A 13,025-nucleotide genomic window follows, 5' to 3' on the forward strand; every position below is an offset into this window, starting at 1 on the left:
ATTATTGATCACTTTTTTTTAAACTGCCTAGATCCAAAATTGATTTTCCTATTTTCAGTTCAAAATTTTCTCCTTCCACATCCTCTTCCACCCATTGAAAAGATGAGAAATATGATACCCATTTCACATAAGGAAATCAAGCAAAACATTTCCACATTAGACCTTTTCCCTCATCCCCCATCCACAAAAAAGCAAGAAAAATAAAAGAAATAATAATATGGTTCAATCTGTATTCTGATACCATCAATCTGTTCTCTTTGTAGAAGTAGATAACATTTTATATCATGAGTCTTTTGAAACTTTGATGGATCACTCTATTAATAAATGTTAAAAATCTTTCAGTTAATTATTATGTTGCTGTTACTATGTTCTCCTGGTTTTACTCATCAGTTGTATCAGTTCATATAAGTCTTCTCAGGTTTTTTGAAACTATCCCCTTCGTCATTTCTTATGGCACATCCAAATACCATACCCTGTTCAGCCACTCCCTAATTTCTCTTCTCAATTTCTCTTTTTTTCTTCTTATTTTCTACCTCTTAACCATCCCAAAAAGAGCGCTAAAAATTTTTTTGTACATGTAAGCCCTTTTGCTTTGAAGATCTATATTCTTTTACAGTTTATCTATTAGGAAACATGTCTAGTTCCTATGAATTTAGACCAGTTTTTTATGTATCTTGAAACTGAGCCATGCAAGATAATTGTATAAATATTCATAAATATATTGGATTTAACATATATTTCTACTGTGTTTTAACATATATTGGACTACTTGCCATGAAGGGGAGGGGATGGGGGAAGGAAGGGGAATTGGAACACAAAGTTTGTAAGGCTTAATGTTGAATAATTGTCCATACATACGTTTTGAAAAATAAAAAGCTTTAATAAAGGGGAGAAAAAAAAAGAAACTGAACTATGATCAGAGAGACATGATGCAAAGATTCTCCCCCAAGTTACCTTTTTTAAAATTTACTTCTTTAATTTACTTTTTAATTTTTGCAGTCTGCTTTCTAACCTCATCATTCAGATTATTCTCCCTATGATCTTTATGTATCTCATGGCCTTTTCTCAATCCTTATCCTTCTTGACCTCTCTTGCAGTCTTTGGCACTGTAGATCAGTCTTTTTCTTAATTTGTTTTTTCTTTCCTCTACCACCTTCATCAGCATACTCCCATTATTGCTTTGGGAAAAAGCTAAAAAGGAGAAAAATTTTTTGTAACAAATATTTAATGTCCAGCAAACAAATTTGTTTTATAATTGGCCATTACCAAACATGACCCATTCTGCATACTTAGATGCTTCTCTGTCAAGAATTCTTTATCATCATATCCCAGGAATCATGGTTGATTGTTACACTTTCATAGTTCTTAAGTCTTTCAAAATTATACACCTTGTACCAAGAGCAGGATCCTGCTTGAATTAGGAGTTTCCTCTTCCCCCAGCACAGTGTTACCACGCTGTGCTTCATCTCCATACCATTTGCCTTGCCTCTTTTCCAGTCTTGCCATGCCTTACAAATCTCTAACTTTGTACTTCTATCCTCCTACCTGAGCCCAGGGAGGATTCTGTTCCAAGGCCACCCAAATGTTTGATGACGACTCCTTACCTCGAATTTCAGGAGTGTGAGAAGGCCTGACACTCACTACTAGGTCACCCTCTAACTTGCTTCATACCAATATCCATTGCCTAGTCTTCAACATCAATTTTCTGATATTCTTGCCTCATATTTTGTTTAATTTTAAAAAGAGGCCATTTATGTAGATCTCCCTTTTTCCTCATCATTTCATACCACTCAGATGCTTTTCCCTGCTATCTTCTTCATCAGTCTCATATGAAAAGCTAGCCTGCATTCTTGCTAAGGCAAACCCCTCTTTATATACAAGGGATGACAATTCATCTCATCATTATCCACAGACTGCGCCCTCTGTAATCCTCATGCTATCATTAAACTTCCATCTCTTCCCTCCTACTGACTCTTTCTACAGCCTTAAAAAGAAGGTTGTCCTAACTTCAGAAAATCCTTGGTTCATCTATACTTATTAACTATCATCATATATTCCTCCTTCCTTTAGCTAAACTTCTTGAAGTCACCTGCAACAGTGCCTCAATTTCCTTTTCTCTCACTTCCCAAATTTTTGCAATCTGACTTTTAACTTCATAATTCAAGTGAAATGACTCTTTCTAGAATTACTAATGCTCTTTTATATGTCATAGCTAATGACCTCATCCTTCCAGACTTCTCTGTAGCCTTTAACACTGTTGATCCCCCTCTTCTCTTTTATATCCCTTTCTCTCTAGATTTTGACTCTGCTTTCTCCATATTTATAGTATCTCTCAGGGCATTGTCCTGCATCCTCTTCTCTTTTCCACCTGTCCTTTTTGCTTGTTCTCATCGCTCTCATAGATTCTATTACCATCTCAGAACCAGTTCTAACTTCTTTTCTAATTCCCACATCTCCAGCTGGCTCTTAGACAACTAAAACTCATTATGTCTAAAAAACAAATTCATTATCTTCCCCCACCCCCAGAACTTTCCCTTCTTCCCAGCTCAGGATTCCACTATCTTCTCAATCACTCACGACCTAGGTTACATCTTCATTTCCACATCCTCTTTCTCCTTATAAGCTGTCAAGTCCCATCCATCCTTTTCAACATTTCTTATATATGTACCCCACGTCCTCTCTTACATCAATGCTATTATAGTACCTTTCTGGTTGCCTTCTTTGTCTCAAATTTCTGACCACTCCACTCCATCCTCTCCTTGCATAACCATATCATTCCCCAAGAATCTTAATGATGCTTTTTGGATATAACTTTTTAAAAATATCTTCCTATCACTACTTTGAAAAAATAGTTTGTTTTTAGCTTTTCCAAAAATTCAGCAAAGCTCAGTGTAAAAATGAGCTTTACTTTTATATTACTTAAGTTCCAAAGATAATGTTGTTTAATTCTTTTATGGCTACATTTACTTGCTCTAGTTATTATCTTATTTATCTAATTAATATATCTTGAAAGCAATTTAATAATTAACACATGTTGCTAGAATGTCTACTGAATTTTTAGAAATTAGCACCATTCAGAAATCAATGCCTGGATAAAGAAAGAATCTTTCTAAGCTCCTGTTTTACATTTCCAATATCTTTCATCTGATTTGTTTTAATAATCTCTCTTCCCTTTTATTGAACTTGTAACTGACTGTCATTGATAAATAGTATGCTCTAATTTCACAGGTATATGTGAAATTTTATATTTGTATTTATTGTCAAAGGTTTGAGATAATTAGGTGTTTTCATATAATGACAATTGTAATAAAAGCATAGAGATTAATTTTAATTTAAAATTATTATTCTAAATGATAAAGATATAAACAAGTCCCTCAGCTATAAATCTCAAAATTGAGGCAATATTGCACAATGAACAGAGCAATATGCCTGGACTCAGGAAAATCTGAGTTCAAATCTGACCTCAAACAATTACTTGCTATCTGTGACCCTGGGCATGTCACTGTTGACTCAGTTTCTTCGTGTGTAAAATGAGTATAATAGCAGTTTATACTTTTCAGAGTTGTGTGTGATGATCAAATTAGATATTTGTAAACCATTTAGTACACTGCCTGGCACATAATAGGCACTATATAAATACTAGCTTTTGCTTATTCAAGTATTGATAATCCAGTTTATGAATTGTATAGGCTGTTTGATTTTCATTTTCTTTCTTACTTTTTTGATGACTTTATTATCTATTCATTCCTCAGCCAGAGAATGTGCAGGAAAAGTAAAAGGAGAAAAAAAACAGATGAGTCACTTCTGTCACATTTTAGTAGCTCTAAAAGGAAGCGGTTTCCTGGCAAAGGTAGTTAAAATTAATGATGAAAATGTTTCCAAGTTAACTCAAAGTTAGCTGTAATGTTTGTATCAACTTCTGTATACAAGTGTAACTGTGTGTATCCATACCAAATTTACTTTTCGTAACTTTATATAAGAATAATTAGCAAATATTTTCTTAATATTTGCATGTGTACATATAAAAAGACAATTTTTTTTAATGAACTCTTGCCCTTAGAGAGGCTTACAATATCACTGGAGAGACAAAATAATCATAGATGATGTTTACCACTATTTTATTTATTTTATTATTTAAAAGTTGCAAATCCTTATCTCATTTATATCATCATTATGTATTTTACCAATTTTGCCATCTTTCATCTTCTCCATCCAAAATTGGTCTCTACATTTCAAGAAGTCAGCTACATCTTCATTTACATTATAATTATGTGTATTGTTCACCTGGTTTTGCTTTATTCATTCCATGTCCTTTCCAATAAGTCCTTTTTTTTAATAAAATCATTATGTTATTCATGATTTTTAAGATGTTCTAATATTCAATTACATTTCTGCCATAGTTTGTTAAATAAATGCCCAAATAATGAATATATTATTTATTTCCAGTTTATTATTACTACTAGAAAAGTATTGCTATGGATATTTTTTATTCATGAGACCTTTTTGTCTTTGACCACTGAAGAAGTGGATTGACTGGATTAAAGGTTTCAAACAATCAAATAACTTTGTTCACAAGATTCCAAATTTTTTTCTAAAAGAGTTTAGCCAGTACATACCTCCATAAACTCTACATCATTATGTCTCTATCTCATTCATTGTACCATAGCCTCCTTAGCAGCATGCTTCTCAGTCTTTCATAATTTTGGCCACTTTGATGCACGTGGAGCAATGTCAGGTTCATCTGAATTTGCAGTTTTCTTGTCGATTACAATTTTCTTTTTTCTTATTCAAAGCATTTTTACACAATTATTGATACTTTGCAGTTCATTTGCTCCATGTCAAAAACAACTCATTACCTTTGCCCCAAACCTTTTCATTTTCTTATTTCCCTATTCTGAGAAACACCATCATGCTTTTTATTTACCCCAGCTCACAGCCTCAAAGTTGTCTCATTTCCCCTTTTTCCCTTGCCCCTCATATCTAATCATTTAATAAGCCTTGTCAATTTTGCTTCTACTGTTTATATCCCATCATTCATCTTTTCCTATTCCCTATTCTTCTTCTCACCCACTCTAATTCACCTCTTGCCTGGGCTATGGCAGTAGCCTCCGAATTGTTTCTGTGCTTCCAGTCTCCCTATCTCTAATATGTTCTCCATATAACTACTACAGATAATCCTAAAGCCCAAGTCTGATCTTGTTGCTCCATTACTAAAGGAATTCAGCTGCCCTTTCCAATTGGCGCCACCTAAGTTTCCAGACTTGTTGCATATTATTTTCCTTTCCAGTCATACTACTGTCCTTGATGATTATGACCAATATTCCATTTCACATATTTGTTATTTTGCATAGGCTGTGCCCTCAAGTCTGGAATGAATTCTTTCCTTATCTCTGCATCATAGAATCTCTCAGTTCTTTTGACATTTAATTCAAGAACTCTCCCCTACAGAAAGCTTATCCTAAACTTCAACTTCCTTTGTATGTACTTTCTTTTGCTTCTTATACATCATGGCTGTGTGACCCCTAAGCAAATCATAATCTCAAGCAACTCTAAGAGACTCTGTAAGTTGAAGAACAGGCACCACCTCCATTGATAAAGTTTACTAGACCAAATTAGAGGTCACACGATCATTATCTAGAAGACTCTAGTCTTCCACTTAAGTCTTACTAATTCCAATGCCATTGTTTTGTCCACTAGGCCATGCTGCTTCTCTCTATCTGTATTTTTTATAGATTTATACAGCATCCAGATGTCTTCATGCTCTTTCCTCCAAAGGATATAAGTTCTAAAGAGCAGGGATTGGGTCATCTTTGTGTTTGTATCTGTAGGACCTCGCTTACAGGAGATGTTTAACACATGCTTTTGAATTCTTCACTTGAAAACTCTGTATTCTTATCTGTTGAAAAGTGACTCCTCAACTGATATTGGAGTCATGTCCTATACACTTTGGATATCAAACTTATCACATATGTGCTTAATACAAAGATTTTTCCTATTCATTAACTTTTCCTTTTATGCTAGTTATATGATTTTCCATCTGTTGTGGTTTTTAAATTTTATATAATCTCTTTTATTTTTATGGTCATCACTTGTTTATTAATTCTTCCTCTAACCTTGATTATGAAAAATACCTCCTTCCATTCTCCTGACTTAAGATTTTTTGTTTGTTTGTTTTAGACAGCTTATCTATTTGAAGCTCATTGTGGTGTATTGTGAATATTGCTACTCTCAACCTCTCTTTTTTAAAACTACTTTTTGTGCTTCCCACTAGTTTTTTTTTTTTGTTTTTTTTTTTTAATATGGAGTCTTTCCCCAGTATTTTTGTGCTTGGGGTTTATATGAAACTAGGTTATCATATGCCTTTGTTTTAGGTCTTGCTTTTAATGTAGTATGTTCTGCCAATGTGCTTATCTATTTTTAATCAGTAGCAAATTGTTTTGCTGATTACTGCTGTGTAATATAGCTTGAAATTTAATGTAGTTTGAAATATGATTATGCTTGTCTGTCTTCATTCCTATTTTTCCTTTATTTTCTTTGAGATTTTATACTTTTTGTTTGTGACTCCAGTATATTTTATGTATTCCATTTTTATTCTGAATGGAATCTCACCTTATATTGTTTGCTCCAGGGTCTGGAGTCATCCCTCTAATAACTATGCTCTGTTGGCAGGCTCTGGAGTCATCCCTCTAATAACTATGCTCTGTTGGCAGGCTCTTTTGGGATAACTGATAATATTGGTTAAGAAGAAATAATATTTTCCCAATTTGTATATGAAGCCCTAGTTTACTTAGAAAATTCTATAGAACCCTTAAGAACTTGAAATGGTTTAATAAAGCAGCAGGATTCAAAATCAATCCACATAGTCAAGAGTAAACAATATAAGGTGAGATTCCATTCAAAATAGTCCTTGTTTTATATCTTTTTACATTAATTTATAATTTCTTTGTGTTTAAAAACATGACCAATTTGTTTAAAGCTTCCATATAAATTTCTTCTTTAATATTGTCATGTTTAAATATTCTTGTCTTTCAGATCCAATTTTTCCAAACATCTGTTGAACTCTTTGGGGTTTTTTATTTATCTTTATTGTATTTTTGTCCTGTTCTGGAAGAGGAATATTAAAGTCTTTTAATTATTGATTTGCTTTCAGAATCCTTTTGCAGTTTAACTACCTTTCCTCTAAGAGCTTTGCTTCTGTCATTTGGTTTATATGTATTAAATAATGGTATTGTTTTCTTTTCTGTAGTATCTTTAAACAGAGTTTCTTTCATTTTATAGATATATTTAATCCATCCCGTATTCAAGGGTATAATTTTTACATTCATAGTTTCTTCCTTTTAATTTTTTTGTTTAATTTTTCTCTACTTTTAATTAAGCATTTGATCACTGTAATTTATTTTTCTTCTGTCTATCTGGGCCTAATGTTTTCCCATAAATTCTCTTTCCCTCTCTTCTTGTCTTTACCTTCTTCAGTTCTTCAATTTATCCAAAATTCTTCAAATTTACTTTTGATGTCTTTCTTATTTTTCCATGTCCTTCCTGTCTCCTGTATTTTAATCCTCTTCTTTCCCAACCAGTACAGAATTGTCCATTCTCTACCACTCACTTTCTTAATGTAAATAGCATTCTTTTGGATACTACATTCCAAGTCATGTTAATTTACTTTATCACCTTCTTTACTTTTTTCTTTTGCCTGGCTATCCATGAATTTTGCACTTAAATGTTCTTTCTTTATTCTCTCTATATTCCTAATAGAAGGTAAGGCTTCTAGAAGACAGAAAGAAGCCTTGTTCATTGCTGCAGCTCATCTATCTATTAATGTAAGTTGGAAATCTCATCCCACTCCTTCCTTTTCCATTTCCCTTAAAATACTTTCTCTCTCTCTTTCTCTCTTTCTGTCTCCCCACTCTTTTTCCTTCCCTATTACTCTGTCTCTTTCAGTGTGTCTGTCTCTCTCTCTCTCACTCTCTCTCTCTCAGTCTCTCTGTCTGTCTCTGTCTCTCTCTCTTTCTAGATAGGTCTAGAGACTAAAAAATAATACATCTTTTTTCCTCTCTCAAAGCCAGTTTAAGAGAGGATGTGGCTTTGTTTTCCCCACTCCATATCTCCCATACCTCCAGTAATGAGAATTCAATTCTTACCTTCTCCTCATTAGACATTTGGAATTTTCTCCTTTTGTTCCATCACTCACTGGCCTTTAGCTAATGTGAGAGTTTAAAAACAAATAAAAGCAAATAGACATGTCTTGCCATAAAAACATGAGATTTTTGTTTTACTTGTTTAGTATTTAATGGTTAGCAGCCTTTTTTATAACTCCTTTTTAAAATTTTTTCATGTAAATTGCTAAGCTCTCTATTCTTTGACAACTCAAATGTCCGCTTTTTTCTGAACATTTTATTGACAATTAGGCTCATCTTTTTTATTATATGTTATTTTGAAGATCAAACTGACCTCCTTAAAATTTTTTTTATTTCAAATTACACCTCTTTAATTTTCATAAATGAAAAGTAGTCCTGAATTGATTTTTGTTGGTAATTGAAACTTTTTCTCTTAGTTTTCTAAAGTTTTTGTTCTTTATCCTTCAAAATCTAATTTAACCTTGGTGTTTCTTGAACTTAAAGTAGGTATTTCTATTGAAAACCTGTGAATTTGATCTGTACTTTGCCCTCTGTTTCTAAGGCAATTTTCATTCATTATTTCCTTACATATGCTATACAGTTCAAATTCTTTCTCTTCCAACCAATCTATCTTGCTCTATTTCCCACTAAAAGTAATCTCTCTTACCTCAGGTTTTCATATGCTTTGCCTATATCTTTCCTTTCCCATTATCACATTCTGCTTTTTTGTCACACTTTTGTACATGAGGTAAATCTCTCCCAACTAAGTTCTTTAAAGGGCAAAAACTGTCATTTTTCATCTTCATATTTCCATTAACTATCAACATCTTATTCACTACAAATATTTGATAAACATTTGTTATATTAAATTTAACTACAATATTCTGTCAATTATTATCATCATTATTTTTTTTTTCCATGTTGTGAATGTAGTGAAAGTAAATTAGGTGAGTTCTCCAGGAATTAAATCTTGGACTTTATCTTAACTGAAATGCTAGTCTCATACTGATGAAAAGTAAGGAAGAGATCACATTCCATAAATGTAACTACATGGACAGAGACATGGATGTAGGAAATTAAACTGTTTTTTGAAAAGGGCAGCCTTTATATAAGTTTAACTGGAGTGAATGGATAAAGTTGGGAAATAAGAAGAGATAAAGCGGAATTAGATTTTTTTTCTAATGTAGAAAGAAGTATGCTAAAAAATAAATGTTCATTTAACAATTCTATTTTAGAATTCACACAGTTATTCCTTACCAAAAAAATAGAGTTTTCATACTTATATATGTTTCAGGTTGCATTATTGGCGTTGTGAAGACATGAAAGAATCAGAAGAAAGAATCTACAACACTTTGAATATAGAACAGAAGATAAAGTTGAAAGAATGTGGCATATAAAGTGGGGTAATAGTAGGAAATATTAACTAGTTGAAATTTGTCAAAATAAGACTCTTTTTCAATAAATACAGAATTTATTAGGCTTCAAGTTTTTGAGACATGCTGTTGAATTAGAAAACTTACTTCCCTCCAATCCCTTTAAGGAAATATGATTTTTCCTAATTTGGAAGCACTCATTTTTACACATATAATCTGTCCTTAGAAATATATACATGGGAAGTCTAAAAGTCAGCTTTTTAATGTAGATTATAATGGACAACTGACTTAACAATGGCAGATTTCAAGGACTTGGTTCCAAACTGAGCTAAAGTTTTCCAATGCACTTTGTACAGACTGCAAAAAACTGTCCTGAATTGGCCTATTCTTGAAGGTCATGATGCCATGTAATATAAAGATATCATCTTACTGTTGATATCTCTGAGGAGTCCCAAGCAGACACAGAAAATGAATGGAGGAAAGGAGTGTGACGGAGGGGACAAGGACGGAGGCCTGCCAGTACAAGTTCCTGTGGGTTGGCAACGTCGGGTGGATCAAAATGGAGTACTTTACATTAGGTGAGCATTGTTCTCATAACTCTTACCTCCTCGTTTGAGTGAAACATAATTGCTTTTGTGCACATTTGAGTAAAATAACAAAATTTCTATTCTCAACAAATTATTATCCAAGCAACACATTTATGGTGTCTACTATGTACCAGGCATTATACTAGGTGTTTACAACATATAAATAAAATTTTACTCTGCTAAAAATATTCAAATGTTTTCATTTCATTTTATAGATCCAGAGCTATAAGGCGCCTGAAAGGCTAGCAGATAAGGAAGGTGCAGCTCAGGGAGGGCTTATCTAAGGCCACTCAAGTAGTAATGACCCAAAAACTCAGATCCCAAGACAACAGACCCTTGGACTTTTTCCACTGTAATTGTGTCATTAAATTTGTCATTGTAGTTTCCCTGTAGTTTTGTCATTTAAATTTCTTCAGATTATTAATTTGGGTTATTTTTCTTTTCATTATATTTGAAAAATATTTTGAAAGAAATATTTTGAAATGGATATAAATATCAATGCTAAAATATGTAATATTTTTGATTATTTCATAATCATTTGGTGACAACATTATGATTTTGGTAATATTTTGAGTAATTTTTCTGTTGTTATATTGAGTAATTTCATCTCTAATAGGTCATATTAGTGACTGAACCTCTTAATGATGCTCAAAATTCCCCCCCAAAAAAAATTCTTTATTGCTCTTATATAGTTTTTATCAACTCATTTGTAATAGAAAAAACATCATGTTATCATGTTTGATGCAATACTTATATTTTATTTAAACAAGTAAAATTCAAATTACATTTTGATTTATTGTGTTAGGTGATTAAGAGGTAGAACTATGTAATAATTGCAGACTGGTAATAATTATACAGTAATTTATTAAGTAGTTTAAAAATATAAGTAAATATTTTTAGTATGTCTATAAAAAGATCTTTTTTTGTTATAGACCTGTGATTCATCTCTCAGTTTATAAAATCCTTTTAATGAAACACAGATTAGCAAGTCATCTGTAACAGAGTTGCAAAGAGTTATCTGGGGTACTAAGAGATTGAGTGATTTTGTTCATGATAATACAGGCAATCTGTCTCAGAGGCAGCCCTAGAACCCAGGTTTTGTTGATTCTATTTATCTATCTAATTTTCATAAGTAGATTTATATAATAGACTTAGAACTTTATTTTTTGAGGTACCTATGTTTTTTACTCTAAAATATGAAAGTCAAGGCACCTTTGCTGATTCTCAGAGGAGAATTTCAATTTCTGTATTGGTATGTGTGGTTAAACTAGTATCTGCCAAGCTTTCAAATATGAACACATAAGTCAAATCCTGTTAAAACAGACTTCAAGGGATTGTCTCAATTCTATTTTCATACTTGGAGTTTTGTAATGTTACTTGTTTCTTGAGGCATATTATTAGTTGGGACTTGGAAATCTTTGTTTCATAGAAAAATTTATGTCACAGTAGGAAGTTTTGGCAAAAGAATTTGTAATTTGTATTAATTTATCATAAAATCCTAAAGGAGAGTATATTGTTCTTCACTGAGATGGTAGATATGTTAGGTAAGGACACAAAATATATTTTAAGTTTTTCAATTGACTATATGTAGCCACTCTGTCATCAATCAAAAATATTTGATATTAATTTTCAGTATAACAAGATAGGAAGAACCATGGTGTTTTCAAATCAGTACTTAACTTTTTAAATGTAACCAATCAACAAGCACTTATTTAGTGTGTGCTGTATGCTAGATTCTAAAGATATAAATACTAAATGAAAAAAAAACTGCTGTTTTCAAGGCATTTACAATAAAGCCTATTCAATTTTTAATAGTAACCTTTGAAGTCTAAATTACTTTACATTTTCTCTGCCTTATGTATACATATATATGTGTATGTGTGGGTGTGTAGCTACATATGCATATATATATATATATATATATATGTATATTATATATATTCATGTCAGGTTTTTAATTTGCTAAATGCTGAAAAGATAAAATGTTAACTTATAAGAGTTCATTAGTCATCATATTTCATATTTTTGGAATCATTGATGGAAGTCAGTTTTCATCTCTTTAAAATGATTATATTGATTTAATTTTTACATTTCTATAAACCAATCTTTTTTAAAAAAATTATAATCATTACCTCTTTGTTATAGAAAATAAAGATGAGAGTGAGACTGAAAAAATTTTCCTGGATGAAAAAAAATAAAAGGAGAATGCTTTAAAATAGCATTTGCCAATGTGGTTTTGATGTGTTTTTTTTTAAGACAACTCTTTTTTGTCCACAGAAAATATTTAGATGACTGATTTTATTATAATTTATAAGCTATATCTTCTGCCCTATTCAGTCCTGAGGTTGGCATTGATTCTCTACATTAAATATTCCACCTGCTTCTGATCTTACGCTATATCTGTGCTACTGGCTCTGTAACTGTGTTTACATTAATTATTACTACCTCAAGTTAATTAAAAAGCTACAACTGTAGGGAGAAAATTCCCACTGTCTAATTGAGAGGAAGTGTTTCTGAATAGCTAGAACAGAGTTCTAAAAAATAATTTAGGAGTCTTGTTTCTGAATTTGACTTTATAGTTATTTTCTTCTTTAATCTAATCTTTAATTATAAAATATCAGTGATGCTTCTTTTGGCATGCTGCTTTTAAATTTTTATGTGAAAAGTTAATAATTTAAAGTAGATCAACCAGAATTTATCTGTGTTTTTCCTGTGCAGTCAGTAATGATGTTGCCTTCTTTTGTTACTCATTTGGTATGAATTGCTATTCACACTGGGCAAGTGGATGCTTGGCTGTCAGTAAGGTTAAAGCCCTTTTAGGTTATACATAGGTAGATTGTGTGATATTCAGTAAAATATTAATCTACAAAGCATTTAGTTTTTCATCTATAGAAAATCTGGATGCATTTTTATAGATACAAAGAACACTTTTCCCCTAAATAAAGAAT

At 31.9% G+C, this 13,025-nt stretch overlaps 1 protein-coding gene across 3 annotated transcripts in view; it reads left to right on the forward strand.

The window, feature by feature from the left end:
- The window catches only part of MBD5 (methyl-CpG binding domain protein 5), a 132,931-nt gene that overhangs the window by 60,073 nt on the left and 59,833 nt on the right, over positions 1–13,025 (forward strand). For 2 of the 3 annotated variants that reach the window (XM_051985836.1, XM_051985837.1), the window contains exons 2-3: positions 7,756–7,820; positions 9,412–10,068. In XM_051985836.1, the coding sequence (XP_051841796.1) occupies positions 9,959–10,068 (110 nt within the window). In that variant the 5' untranslated portion in view covers positions 7,756–7,820; positions 9,412–9,958. The remainder of the gene's footprint in view (positions 1–7,755; positions 7,821–9,411; positions 10,069–13,025) is intronic. The other variant, XM_051985835.1, reaches the window with a different exon arrangement.

The sequence above is a fragment of the Antechinus flavipes genome, chromosome 3 (genome assembly GCF_016432865.1).
Source record: "Antechinus flavipes isolate AdamAnt ecotype Samford, QLD, Australia chromosome 3, AdamAnt_v2, whole genome shotgun sequence".
NCBI lineage: Eukaryota > Metazoa > Chordata > Mammalia > Dasyuromorphia > Dasyuridae > Antechinus > Antechinus flavipes.